Source organism: Ovis canadensis, chromosome 14 (genome assembly GCF_042477335.2).
Source record: "Ovis canadensis isolate MfBH-ARS-UI-01 breed Bighorn chromosome 14, ARS-UI_OviCan_v2, whole genome shotgun sequence".
NCBI lineage: Eukaryota > Metazoa > Chordata > Mammalia > Artiodactyla > Bovidae > Ovis > Ovis canadensis.
In genome coordinates, this window is record NC_091258.1 from 54,074,527 (window position 1) to 54,089,423 (window position 14,897).

At 48.9% G+C, this 14,897-nt stretch overlaps 1 protein-coding gene across 2 annotated transcripts in view; it reads left to right on the forward strand.

The window, feature by feature from the left end:
- ZNF536 (zinc finger protein 536) overlaps nt 1-14,897 on the forward strand; it is a 331,324-nt gene that overhangs the window by 74,278 nt on the left and 242,149 nt on the right. For both annotated transcript variants that reach the window (XM_069548992.1, XM_069548993.1), the window contains exon 2: nt 6,369-8,540. In XM_069548992.1, the coding sequence (XP_069405093.1) occupies nt 6,371-8,540 (2,170 nt within the window). In that variant the 5' untranslated portion in view covers nt 6,369-6,370. The remainder of the gene's footprint in view (nt 1-6,368; nt 8,541-14,897) is intronic.

Genomic DNA, 14,897 nt, shown 5'->3' on the forward strand with positions numbered 1-14,897 from the left:
GACTTTGGCCAGCATTCCACCCAGAAGGGGAGGTTGGGGAGTTTGACCGTGCTCTCCAACTCGACTCTTCTGGCTACACAGTTGCCATACGCTGCAGCCCTAGTTGAATATCATATTTTCATTAATAAATCCAGCAAGGATTTAACTGTTTCTGGCCCTGTCTCATAGCGTTGCCTACACATCAGTCAAAACAGAACAGGTCACCCGTGCTGCCCTCCTGTTTATCTATTAATCATCTGGCAAATAAACCACTCAGTACCCTGCCCACCTCAGTAATGTTTGTGATGTAATTTGTTTGGATGCCCAAATGTCACCAGTGTTGATTGTAAGAGATGAAAAAATGTACTTGCTCAGCATCGCAAGCTCTAGGCCAAAATGTAAGCATGAAATCTCTGGTTTATTTTTGTAATAATGTTTACAGCTGTTTAATGACCCTGAAAAGGTTCAGTAGTCTGGTGTTCTGTATTTCAGAACAGGAGTGTATTATGCTTATAACAACCTTGGTTAAACCATTTGAGCTACAACAATTGGAAAAATGGTATTTAATAAGAAGCCATTGTATTCTAGGTGAAGTTGTCTTAATTACTGCTTATCTCAAGTGTTAAGAAAACAAGGTGCATGTGGGGAAGGGCCAAGGGTCATTTGCACCCCCCCAGGAAACAGGTCCACCTACCGCCAGAACTGCCTACTGTGACATGATTTGGGGGTAAAACCCACAGTGGTGTTTGCAACCCTTGTTGTGAACCCACGCCCCCCACTCCTTGCCCAGCCACTGGGGGTGTTGATCTCCTGCAAGGGTTCTGGGGGCAGTGCCTTCACCTCATTGATAAAAAGGGAATATTTAGCTGTGCTTGGCTAGACAACAATATTTGATTTTTAAAAATCCAGTTGAAATGGTTATTTTGAAAGTCATTTTATTTCCCAGCTATTCTTTTTCATGGTATAAGGATAAAACTCCTTCATGCAACTTACTGGCAAGATCTATATTTTTTGGGCTATTCATAAGATTACTTTTTTTTTTTCCTGTGCTAGCAAAATGAAACTGTGTTTTTGTGTAAAATTTATTTAGACTCCTAGCAGCTGGCATTTCTGGTGTCCTGATAGTTTCAAATTTCATTCTGAGTGAAAGATACAATTAGGTTTTCTATTGGAAGAGTTAAGTGAAAACTTTTGTCATTGATATCACAGGAAATAGTCTTGAAGGCAGAAATGCAAAATCAAAATAACTATTAGCACCATCAAAGGCAGCTGAATGGCTCACGGTACCTGCAATGACGGGGGTGAGGAGACAGAATGCATTTTGATAATCTGTGCATCCAGTGGTGGGTTTCATATGCTGAGAATACCCTCATCATGAAATTGCAGAGCAAGTAGAAACCCTCTAGCCTTCAGAAGCTTTCAGCTGGGGCCCCTGCCTGTGTTCAGAGGTGGGTCTGGCATTTCCAGGTGAGGAATGCCATGGTGGGCAGGACTCAGGCCCGGGCCTGGGTCTTCCTTAATATGGACAGTAGGGTTGAGTGCCCCCACGCCCCACCATGACCCTGGGCTCAGGATAGATCGGGACTAGGGTGGGATGTGCAGTGTCTCCATGCTGGAGGGCTGACACATGAATCGACAGTTCACCGTGTCCCCTTCCCAGCCTCATCTGGCTGCCTGTCCACAGTTCAGTAAATTCCGTACCGTTTGGTTCCTTCCATGAGTCACCCAGGGTTTACTGATCTTCCTGCTACACTTTGGGCTGGAGCCACGAGCTGATGGCTGGGCGAGCTGTCCCCCATGTTTAGCAGTTTACTGCTTTTTGGTTTTGCTAAGGGTTTTCCTACCGAGGTGAGAGGGTTAGATGGGTTATTGTATAGGTTCCTCAGACGGTCCCAGCTGCCCCGTTGCCTTCAGCCCAGGGTCATGGCCTACCCTGCACTGGCTCCTGGCTTCTTAGTGTGGGTCCAGAGCCCTGGCACAGGTGTGCCAGGGTGCTCCAGGGCCAGCGCTGGCGAGTGAAGGATGGGTTGGTACTTGGGATAAAGTGCTCCCGGGTTATTAGGGACCATGTGGGGCAGTGTTGCCTGTGGATGTGTGTGTCTGCCCCCTTTGTCAGGACAGGAGAGTGTCTGCCAGGGACACTGACATACGTTCTACGAGGAAGCACTGTGGTCCCAAAGGGAAGGCGTTTTCCCTGTGCTTGCTCCTTGAGGATGGGAAAAGGAGAAATGCCACCTTCTCCCAGAACCATGAGCCCCTGGAGGCAGCCCCACCTCCCAGCCCCTGAGCTCTTAGGGCTGCGTTAGATCCGACCTTTTATCAGTAGGATAAGTGATCCCTTTATTTCCCAGGGATTTCTTGTATTTCTTGCTAGAGGAAATTCACTTAGGGGCTTGCTCCCCCTCCCCCAACACAATCATATTCCTGTACACACACACTCATGTGCACACACACACACACACACACACACACACCTATTTACCTCGATTGCAATGGTTTCTCCTTTCTCTCAACTTTGAATTCAGTCTCTCTGGGGCCTTTTCATTGCTTCCCCCTTACTGATGGCTTTGCCTGCACTGGCCCCTTTGACCTAGAAGCCCTTGAGGGCAGTTACATAAAGGCCCCAGGGAAGCATTTACTGAATGAGTGAGATAAGGGGTAAAGGAATTCTGGATGGGTGAAGTGTCAGGGCTGGAGAAATTGGGGCTGACCCAGGTTTTGTGAGTCTCAGGCTGGGCCTGGGGCCAGCTTGTCCTGCCTCGGCTGCTTTGGCCCAGGAACAGCACACCAATTACCCCTTGCTCTTTCCAAGAACTCACACTCCCCTTTCTTGCTCTGAGTCTATCAGCTGGCATTGGTTGTGACTGACCCATGGCTGCGCCTGCACCTGCTCGTGGAATCACAGGGTGTCAGGTCTCACAGAGCATTCTGAGATGATGTCTGACCCTGCCACACTGTGGGGCTCAGCACAGTCTTTGCTGGGGCTCATTAGAGGGGCTGAGGGCCGTAATCCTCAGAGCATCTCCTTCAGCTCTGCTGAAATTCTGGGTTCTCCCAGGGACCCCAGGATGGCTGATCAAGTTCTGAAGGACCTAATTGCTCTCTGTCTCCTAGTGCCAGCAGCTGGGGTCAGAGGTGATCCAAGCCCAGATGGCCACTGTGAGTACTTACAGTGGAAATGCTGGTGGAGGGGCATGGTTCTCCCTTGGCTACTTCTAGACCACCAGATTCTGGGTGGAAACCCAGGACCTTTCTGACTCTGACAGATTCAGATTGCTGGATGTTCAAGGACTTGTGCAAAAGCTGAATTTGATTTCCATGAAGTTGGAGTGAAAGTGTTTCTACTACAGGCTAGCCTTCGTTTATGGGCTATGTTTATAGGGTCTGTTCAATCATCATCCATTCAGTTATAACGATCTGAACTTATAATAATACAGCTCTGCTCTAGGCCCTGAGGCTTTATTTGTGATCAAGGAAGACATGATCCTGCCTGCACATATGCAAGAGGGTCAATAAGAAAACTGCACCCCCTCCTGTGATAAGTGCCCTGAAGAAGAAAGTAAGATAATGGGGTAGAGAGAGGCTTTGGGGCTTAAGTTTTCTGTGTTGAGGTGGACATGGAGGGCCTTTGTGAGAAGGGGATATGTAGCTGAGACCTGCATGAGGGGATGGAGCCGCTGGTGCCTCAGCATATTCTGGAATATTCTGTGGTCAACAATGGCTCCTTAAGACTGGTTGCTTAAAGGGTGTTTAAAAAAAGCTTTGTTGACTGTGGGGGGAAAAGAAATTGAGCATAATAAAAGAATTCCATATTCAAAGCTAACTTGAAAATGCCTCAGGTTCATTATTTGGCAAGTTGAGCTGTTACGTGTACAGCATGACTGGAGGTGGGGGATGTGGTCCTCAGCTTGATGCTGCTCATCCAACCTGATGTGCGGTCTTGCTGTATTGCACATTCAGCCTCCTCTCCCTCCTGCTTAACTGGCGTCAGCTCAGCAGCAGTAACCTGAAAATAGCCCGTCTTCCTGGATTCATGTCTTCTGAGCAGGCCAACTGGGCAGCTTTTGGCAGTGGGCCATCCGTGTTGGCTTTGGACTTTCCAAACTTCCCCAGAGCTGTTGGGTGGAATTTTGAGCACTCCCAAGTGGCTTTGGGGTTATGATCCGTGTTTGCTCAGGAGAGGAGCCAGAGCAGCTGGATGGGGCTTGAAGGTGGTAAAATGGCTCTAGACAGGGCCCTTCTCGGTCCCAGGCCCGCTCCAGCAACTTCTCACACTGGGCCTGCTCCTCCTTGCTGGTCAGCAGGTGCCATGAGTGCTGGGGCTGGCCAGTCTTATCCACTAGTGCATCTTCAGTGCCAAGGACAGGGCCTGGCACATGGTAGAAACTCAGCAAGTCTACTGAATGAATGCAAGAATCTCCATGAGAAATTACTCCTTTCTGACCAGGCTCCAAAATGAGCTTTTTTCTTTCTTCCTTCCTTCCTTTCCGCTTTTTATTTTGTTTTTTGAGTACAGACTGCCACCAGAGACAAACTGAAAGCATTCTTTTACTCCAAGTGACCACGTGCTTGTCTGTGTGTGTGAGTGTGTGTAGTTGTTCATGGATAGTTAACCCTGCACCATGGTTGCAGTTTCTCTCCCTCCTGGAAATAAACATCATGTCTTTTTCTTCTCCTCTCTTGCAAGACAGACTCACAGCCTCTGTCCTCTTGCCAAGGAAGTCAGGTCTCCTGTTGGAGAACCTCCATCCACACACAGTCTGCCTGGCTGGAAGCCCAGTAGGCAGCCGACCCCACCAGGGCTGAATGTGCTTCCTCCGCAGTTGAGCTCTGTCCCCACACGTTCCCCTGGGGAACTGCTTGGCCCAGGAATCAATCCTGGCTGGGGTTAAGCCGTACTCCTGGACCACCTGGCTGGCCAACACATCTAAACGTTGGGATACAAAGGGGATGGATGTGCGATAACTGTTTCAGTGGCAGGAAACAAATTTGGACTCCTTCAAGTGGAAGACAGATCTGGAAATAGAAGGACCCCAGGCATGGATTCATTGCCTTTCAAAGTTGAGCTCCCCACATGCTCTGCTATAGAGGGGACTATTCCTTCTGCTCCATCCCAGAACGATCTGGCTTTAGCAATTCTGCATAGGCTGGAGAGGGGCAGAGAGGACTATTAAAGACAATTATGCAGACCTGCTTTGAGTGTTAGTGTTTAACAAACAGCTTTGAGTTCTAATTTTCTGCAAAACACATACTGCAGGTACAATTTGTACTCATTACTGTATATTGGGAAAGTTATTAAAAACACTCAAACTTGGTTGAGACTTCCTATGGCATCGTCCCTGGATTTTAATTGGTTTTTATCCAGTTCTATAAAAGATCTCTTTAAGCCCAATCAAAGTCTCTGCTGCAGATATCATGCCAGTTGAAGAACAGGGTAAGCCCACTCTGCGGTGTAAGTCTTTACCCCCTACCCAAATTTGAGCAGTCTCAACAATCCACTAAGATTCCATCATGAGATAATGTATACTTCTTTTGATGGGCACGGTTACCAAATAACAAAATAACAGTGTTTCGTAACAGAAGGGTTAAATCTTAATCTCTAAGGTTTGCAAAGCCGCTACTCGCAGTCTCCTTAAAATTTAATATACCTCGTTAATGCTTCCTTGCAAACACTGAAGGATTTTTATGATTATAATCATGTGTTACAGCACCTAGTACTGTTTCTAAGCAGCATACTAATCAGCTTAATGAGATATTACTGCACTTTTTGTTGACTAAAGCAAAATCCCTTTTATTGTTCTAAAGCCTGTCCTTTACTTTATTTTTTCCCAAAACATTATCTTGTTTTATTATGTACCAGTAAATATCGTGCCATTGGGTTGGATTTTTTTTTGCCAAATCATAAAATAATCTCTTTCATCTCCAACTGGCGAACGTATTGAATATAGTAACCAGAAACAAAAGTTCCAAGTGAGTCAGTTTGGTGTTTTAGTTAAAGCCATTCTGCTCCTTGACAAACTCTGAACTGAACCAACAGGTGCAGGTGCTAAAGGGGGGAGAGGAGGAAACGTTTAACACGTAGACCCCTGATTTGTTATTAGGTGTTGAAAGTGGTAAAACATTAATAATTTAAACGTGAATGAATAATTGCAGTCTGTAAATAGAAAATACAAGGAAGACGATCTATCGCCAAAACAAATTGGAGGAGCAATGCCATATTGCATAATTGGCATTTAATAATTCATTTTTTTATTATTGTTTTTGACTATAATTCCTTAGCATTATTATGTGTAGGTAAGGCGTGCAATGCAAATTCCCCACCAGCTGATGCTGTTGATTCACTGTGCCACGGTACCTGGCACAGATCTGAACTCTTTCTTTATTTTCAGGGATGGAAGAAGCCAGTCTGTGCCTTGGAGTGTCCTCGGCGGCGCCGGAAGCAGAGCCCCATCTGAGCGGCCCCGTCCTGAACGGCCAGTATGCCATGAGTCAGAAGTTGCACCAGATCACCTCCCAGCTCAGCCATGCTTTCCCCGAGCTACATCCGCGGCCCAACCCCGAGGAGAAGACCCCCGCGCCTCTCGACGAGAAAGCCCACGTGCCCATGAGTGGCCAGCCCATGGGCAGTCAGATGGCGCTCCTGGCCAACCAGCTGGGCCGGGACGTGGACACCAGCCTCAACGGGCGGGTGGATCTGCAGCAGTTCCTCAACGGTCAGAACCTGGGCATCATGTCCCAGATGAGCGACATCGAGGACGACGCCCGCAAAAACCGGAAGTACCCGTGCCCACTGTGCGGCAAGCGCTTCCGCTTCAACAGCATCCTCTCTCTGCACATGCGCACTCACACCGGCGAGAAGCCCTTCAAGTGCCCGTACTGCGACCACCGGGCGGCGCAGAAAGGGAACCTCAAGATCCACCTGCGGACCCACAAGCTGGGCAATCTTGGGAAGGGGCGCGGGCGGGTGCGCGAGGAAAACCGCCTGCTGCACGAGCTGGAGGAGAGGGCCATCTTGCGGGACAAGCAGATGAAGAGCAGCCTGCTTCAGCCCCGTCCCGACCTGAAGCCCCTGGCGCACGCCCAGCAGGCCCCGCTGGCCGCCTGCAACCTGGCCCTGCCCACCAACCACAGCGTGCCCGACGTGGCCAACACAGTGCCCTCGCCCAAGCCGGCCAGCGTGCAGGAGGATGCGGTGGCCCCCGCCGCTGGCTTCCGCTGCACCTTCTGCAAGGGCAAGTTCAAGAAGCGGGAGGAGCTAGACCGCCACATCCGCATCTTGCACAAGCCCTACAAGTGCACGCTGTGTGACTTCGCTGCCTCGCAGGAGGAGGAGCTCATAAGCCACGTGGAGAAGGCCCACATCACGGCCGAGTCGGCCCAGGGCCAGGGCCCCAACGGCGGCGGGGAGCAGTCTGCCAACGAGTTCCGCTGCGAGGTGTGTGGGCAGGTGTTCAGCCAGGCGTGGTTCCTGAAGGGCCACATGCGGAAGCACAAGGACTCCTTCGAGCACTGCTGCCAGATTTGCGGCCGGCGCTTCAAAGAGCCCTGGTTCCTAAAGAACCACATGAAGGTCCACCTCAACAAGCTGTCCGTGAAGAACAAGTCCCCCAGCGACCCCGAGGTGCCTGTGCCCATGGGCGGCATGTCCCAAGAGGCCCATGCCAACCTGTACTCCAGGTATCTCTCCTGCCTGCAGAGCGGCTTCATGGCCGCAGACAAAGCCAGCCTGAGCGAGCCCAGCCAGCTCTACGGCAAAGGCGAGCTGCCCCTGAAAGAGAAGGAGGTGGTGGGGAAGCTGCTGACCCCCATCTCCAGCATGGCCCACGGTGTCCCTGAGGGCGACAAGCACTCCCTCCTAGGATGCCTCAACCTGGTGCCGCCGCTGAAATCCAGCTGCATCGAGCGGTTGCAGGCGGCGGCCAAGGCTGCTGAGATGGACCCCGTGAACAGCTACCAGGCTTGGCAGCTCATGGCCAGGGGCATGGCCATGGAACACGGCTTCTTGTCTAAAGAGCACCAGCTACAGCGCAACCACGAAGACACTTTGGCAAACGCCGGAGTTCTGTTTGATAAGGAGAAGCGGGAGTACGTGTTAGTGGGAGCAGATGGCTCCAAGCAGAAAATGCCTGCTGATTTGGTTCACAGCACTAAAGTGGGCAATCAGAGAGACCTGCCAAATAAGCTCGACCCTTTAGAAGGCAGTCGGGATTTTTTGTCACACGGGCTCAACCAGGCTCTCGAGTATAACCTGCAGGGTCCCGGGAGCCTGAAGGAGAAGCCCACCGAGTGCCCGGATTGCGGCCGAGTGTTCCGCACCTACCACCAGGTGGTCGTGCACTCCCGTGTACACAAGAGGGACCGCAGGGGTGACGAGGATGGGCTGCACGGGGGCCCCGACGAGCGGCGCGGCTCGGGCAGCGACCAGGAGTCCCAGTCGGTGAGCCGCTCCACCACGCCCGGCTCCTCCAACGTCACCGAGGAGAGCGGGGTTGGAGGCGGGCTCTCGCAGACCGGGAGCGCCCAGGAGGACAGCCCGCACCCCTCCTCGCCGTCCTCCTCAGGTAGGTTGTTGGGGGAGATGGGGAACAGTGGCCAGAGCCAGGGTTCTCCCTACCCCGGGGCCTGATTCTGTGCTGGCCTCAGTGGGGAGGGGCCCTTGCTCCCCTTCCAGGTCAGCCCTGAGGTCACTGCGATGTGGTCCTGGTGCTGTGTGGACCTTGCCTGTGGGCCCTGCCTTAAGAGAAGGCTGTCATTTCAACTCTGTGACCTTCCCTTGAGCCCTGGCCACCAGGAAAGTAAGTCAGTCCTTCTCCCGTGTGGTGGAGAGGTGGCAGGTTGGTATGTTTGCCAGCGGGCATAGCCTACCTTGCCCCTAAGATTGCCTGGCCCCATTTCATTCCCTGACCCCCATCTGCCATTGCCTCAGGAACCCAGGAGCTGCCATTTGGCTCCATCCATGGATGTGATTGTGTAAGTTCAGACCTTCATGATCTGTGCCCCCAACTGTATGCCCATAATTGTCTCATTTGGGCCTTGCATTATCTCTTCTTAGACCTAACCTGTCTCCAGTCCCCTTCCGAAAGTACAGCTCGGTTCACCTGTTATGTGTCTATAACCTGAAGAACCACATCATTCTCCTCTGATGGTTTGGAAAAGCACAGAGGTTTGCAACACAGATGCGCGACTTCATGTCTTAAATTGTACTGTGTTACATGGGCGATACAGCTTTGGGGTCTAAAATAGCAAAGCAGAAAATCTGTCATCAAAATGTCTGTGAAATGCTGAAGCTTCCTGGCCCAGTTTGAGGGGGGAAAAAAAAAGAAAAAAAAAATCCCACTATCCTAAGACAGCTAAATTAAAATCACTACCTAACAGCAGGTAAGCTTGTTGCCTTCATCCATATTTCCAAAGCCCCTTACTAATGGATAGTAAATTGAAAGTTATATCTCTAGCCCTTTATAAAGAAAGCATCTCGCTAATACTGTAATCATTCTGCAGCCTAACAACAGAGGAAATCATGCCATAACAAATACCCTGTTACTAATGGCAACATTGATTTCTGCAATCAGCCATTAAGTCTAGAAAATGAAAGACAGTTTGAGGCACCTCAAGGCACTGCATTGCCCACTGTTAAAGATGTGGCAACACCCTGGTGAGGGTCATTTTTAAAGTTTTTTTTTTACCCTTTTCCTTTTTTTCCCTTCTCAGTTTCGATAAATATTTCAGTATTGGAGGCAATTCACTGCTACACTTATTAAGTAGATGCCAGCTTAGCTGTGTTGTTCTTGTCATGCATCAGTATTCCCTTCTTCTAGGACAAAATTAGTATTAAAATAAAGTGTGAGTCCGCTGGCTTATTATGAACCAGTAAAGAATTGTTAAGACACATAAATCTGCGCTGCACATTCCAGAGATTCCGATAGCACTTAATGCCGCTGCTTAAACACCCATGAAACACACTGTCTACTCCTGGAGTCCTAGCCTCGTTTGCAATTCACTTCTGCTGAGACACTGGAAGCGTCTGAGGAGGACTGCAGCACCACGGAGGGCTAGGCCACGTTGCCAGGAGTGACCACCACCCAGAACTTGGCAAGGCAAGGGTTCTCCAGTGTCACTGCCTGATGGCGAGCGCTCTGAGGTGGATCTTTGTGCAGGAAGGCAGCAAAGTGCCAGGCGTCCCATTGTCAGGACGGATTACTTCCGGCCTCCTGTGAGGAGGTCCCCTCTCCTGGAGAGTGTCATCTCACGGTTTTTGGATTTGGGGACCTTTCTCGGGGCAGAAAGCAGAGCACAAACTGGCTTTCCTAACTTTTTGGAGTGACGTGGAGTTAACACTGACAGATTTTCATCCGTCTCCCAGCCCCACTGAAATGAAAAGGTCTCAGCAAAATATTCTGACACCAAATGTTCGGCTCTATTAATGACGTGTTTACCGTGTTTTTCTCACCTTCTGGCCAAGTGATAGCCTCATGCTATTCCTATCTCTGTTGTTTCCAAATCTCTAAATACTCTGTTGAAAGAAGTCCATTTTGCTTAAAAGAACCAACCGGGCTTGGGACTCAAAGGAGAATTGTACTTGAGTTGTGGTTATCTTCTCACTTTTATTTTCCTCATTGAAGTATCGTACAATTGTGAATACTGATTCTTTCATTTCTGGTTGACTTCTTTGTTTTCTTCATATTCAAATTAGACCCTTTCATAATTTTCTGACTAAGTAGGAAAATTGATGGCATACCAATATGCAGCCTAAATCAGTTGCACGCCTGGGCCATTCAAGTTTTCCTGGGATTAGGACCCTTAACCAAATCGGGTTAGTCTTCCCTCTTCTTTCTAACAAGTCTGATTTGTATAAAGTGCGATTAAAATAAGCATTTAAATAAAAATCTTGACACAATAGGTATTTTATTATTACCTGTTAGAGAGAAACCTGCAAGGTGAAGGGGAGAAAAAAATCTTTAAGCCCTTAAGTAAAGAAAGAAGTACTTATTAAGGCTTCTATTAAGAAATAACTGCAAAAACACGGTTTTACAAATTTCTCAGACTGCATAACAATGTCGCAAAACTTAATTTGCATCACTTGATTCTTTTTTTTGTTGAAAACTGGGTCAGTAGGGCCTGAGAAACTATTTTTTCAGATCTTAACCAATGAATTCTTCTTTATAAATCGCTGCTCTTAACATGATAGTAGTTCTGAATTCATCATAAAAAACCTTTTTACAGAGAGCCTCTTAGAACAGATCTCCAGAAGAAGGCTTACAATGAGTGGCAGAGACGTCCTTTGTTATCAGATGTAATTCTTTGCAAAGGAGGATTGGAACGGAGTGGCTGTTTAAAAATGTCTTGCTCAGACCGAGACGAAGACGGGGTCAAGTTTGCAATCAAACAGTTATTGCCGAGATGGGCGACTGTCACTGGCTAGGCTAATGTGGGATGCAGCTGTTTGTTATGTGAGCAAAAGAATGTTTGAATCAGTGAACATGTGAAAATGATTCCAGTGAACCAGAAAATGTGTTTGTTCTTTGGCTCTCCAAACTGCTGAGAACCAAGCTTAAGATCAACTGCGAAAACTAGGACCTTTGACAAATTGAGAGGTCATATTTTCTAACAGAAAATGGACAAAACTAGTCACACAGATCACTTCCCCATCTTTCCCCTTTGTTTTATTTGTTGTTGTTGTTGCTGATTTGTCTTACCACTAATTTCACCCCATAGTAGATGTCATTTCTGCCTCCGTGTACAGTGCAAAGGGAAACTGTTCGGAAAGCAGCGGCTTAAAAATTTTACTCTTTTATGACATTTAGAAAGCGGGGCGGGTGTTTTGATGCTCCCTCATTTCTGGCTCGCGTGCAGACTCTCCGACGACATTAATCTCTGTATCTTTCCCTAAAATCTCATCTAAGGCTGCGCTCCGATTCCAGCCTTAGCCTGAGTCAGAAGATAACCAAAGTTCTGTTTCTTTAGATTTTGCTTTGGAAATCACGCTCAGAATAATTAAAACTTAATGTACTAAGAAACGATACTGTTCATTATATCCAACAGGGCAGTTACCTTCTGCATTCCCCATAATTTTGGAGAGGGGCTAATTGAAGTGTTGATGGTGGGAAAGGGGTAATTGAATGCGTTGACCCTCTGTTCATTAAATAAAGTCGGCTAAGTTACGTGATCAATGGAAAGCCAGGCAGGAAGAGATGCAAAGATAAAAATACTGTTAACCCCTACTACTTCTGGTATGATATTTTGTGATGGACAAGGATTATTTGATCAGCTGGGCTGGAAGCCTTGCGGGCTCTTCTTTTGTTGCCTGAGCCGCATTCCTGAAATGCTGGGTCTCCATCCTGTGCTGGCCCATTGACCACAGCGTCAAAGGCCTTTATCCAGGGCTCCCCTGCATTTACATCGGGTGTATAGTGATATGATAGATTTTCTTTCTTTTCCACCTCTTTTTCTCATGTGGCTCCTCCTCCCTGCCCCCATTCATGATAACCACTGCCTGCTCCACACAAACAAATCTGGGCACTCGAAAGAAGGGAAAAAAAGAAAAAAAAAATTTAAGTCTGAGGATTAAGATCTTCAAATTTTTTTTTTTTTTGCTTGTGCATTCCAATTGTTCTTAAAATATTTGGCAATGTCAATTAGTAACTGAGCAGAGTTAGCTGATGAACACAATTTTCCAGTAGACTGAGCACCCTATTGTTGCCGAGCGAACAGCAGATTTCTGAGGTCATTATCATTCGCTGGTTGCTTGGCCCAGCTGCTTCCTGCTGCAAAAGCCAAACTTTATACTGGAGCTTGGGGATGGCAGGCAGCAACAGGGGGCTGGGAGAGGAGAGGGGGTCTGGCTACAGAGCGAAGACAGTCATTATCAGCAGAGGAAACAGAAAGTAAAAGTTTCCAGGCGATTCCAGGAAAACTGCCCTGTATCAGGCTTCTCCCTCCCATTCCTCTCCCAGCACCTTCCACCTCCAGGCAGGGAATTAAAAGGACCAGGGGACGCCCCCTGGGCATTGTGGCCACTAATCTCTTCGCTAAGCGGAACTTTGGAAAACAATAATCCCATTTACAAATTTGCTTAAAAATTGTTAACCCAATCTAAGGCCTGTGAGTGATTTCTTCATTGATAGACTCCTTCATTTTTATTAAAAGCAGAAAAAAGAAAGTTATTCTTTAAAGGATGAAATTAGTAAACTTAGGGATGACAAACAGGGACTATGATTTCATTTTCCAGAGGGACCTTTGGAGCAGATACTAGTCTGAAATTCCTTATAAAATCAAATTTAGCGTGGAAGGCTCCCCCTGCCCACTCCAGCTTCTCTCTTTTCCTGCCTCCTCTTTCTCCCTCCCCCACCCTTTAATTTGGGAGCTGGTTCAGTGAGATGAAAAGCTGCACTTTTTTAAAGCTCAGCTGTTAAAACCAAGCGCCATATGCAGCTTTTCCGTCCCGACGTGGAAGAGTGTGCAGGCGGCCGCCGTATTTGTGGAGATTTACAGAGGCTCGGCTGTGTGTGCCGAAGCCATGGCCAGGCAGATGCTGGTGGGTCCTGCCTCCCGGGAGCTGGCCCAGCCTGGGTAGTAGGCTGGCCAGACTTCTGTCCGACGGGGCAGGGGTCAGGGGTCCAGTGGGCTCCCTCTGCTCTCCTGCCTTTCTGCTGGGACTGGAGGTGGTCCGCCCGCTTGGCATGGTGCTGGAGCTGGGAACAGGAGCCCTCAGATGCTGGTTCACCTTGCCTGTCTCCTGTGAGGGGGCCGGACGCCTGACAGCAGCTCCTTTTTATAAACTTCCGATCACTCTGTGCCCTTTGATTGTCTTGAGCCTGGGAACGCTCAGTGCCACTCTGGGGCCTTGGCTGCCCCTCTCACCCCTTTGCGTGGAGCTGTAAATCCCACCTCCACAGGGCTGCCCGATGGCGCTGTCACTTAGAATTTCAGAAAGAGAGAAATCATACTGGGTCTAAAAGTCTTCAAATAGGAAGTGTGATAGAAAAGATGTGTGACCCAAGATCCCAGAAGCAAAGCCTCTTTCCTCTTCGTTCCCAAGGACTCCCAGATTCCCAGGACACCGTCTTCTGTCCAGGGGGTTGATTCCCTCCGCAGGATCACTGGAGCCCTGCTGTTTTTAGCTGCCTCGCCTCACTCCGTCCACCTTCGGGCCCCCTTCCTGTGCTCTTAGGGATGCTGCGCTCCTGCCCGAGAACTCAGGAAGCCCCGCATGTCCGCGATGGTGTGCTCCTTCTGTATGCATGTTAATACAAGGAACAAACGTTCTTTTAAATCTGAATTTAATGATAATAAGAAAAACACAGATTAGCTAAGGACTGGTTGCTGCTGCTACTGCTGCTAAGTCGCTTCAGTCGTGTCCGAATCTGTGCGACCCCATCGACGGCAGCCCACCAGGCTCCCCCGTCCCTGGGATTCTGCAGGCAAGAACACTGGAGTGGGTTGCCATTTCCTTCTCCAACGGATGAAAGCGAAGTCGCTCAGTCGTGTCTGACTTTTAGCGACGCCATGGACTGCAGCCCACCAGGCTCCTCCGTCCATGGGATTTTCCAGGCAAAAGGACAGGTTACAATGAGGCAAAGAATTAAGCAGTTAGTGTTCAAAACGGAGCATGAAGCATTAGGTGCGTGATTGCTACTAGCTGGAATGGGGGGTTTGTGCTCAGGTTGGCCACCACCTTGGAATTAGAGATTTGCTTTGCAAATGGCCACAGCGTGGCCTCTGCTTGTTGGTCCAAAGCATGTGTCGCGAGCTGCCTGGAGCCGCCTTTCACCCACCCACTCTCTTGCTATTCCTTCTCAGGCTCCTGGGAACGTAGGCTCAACGTGTCAGCACTGCCAGCAGCCACTCCTACAGAGTGGGAACTGTCTCTGTTTGTGGAGCACCTTGGGGTCCTCCTGTTCGCCGGATCCCTTCTCCACTGG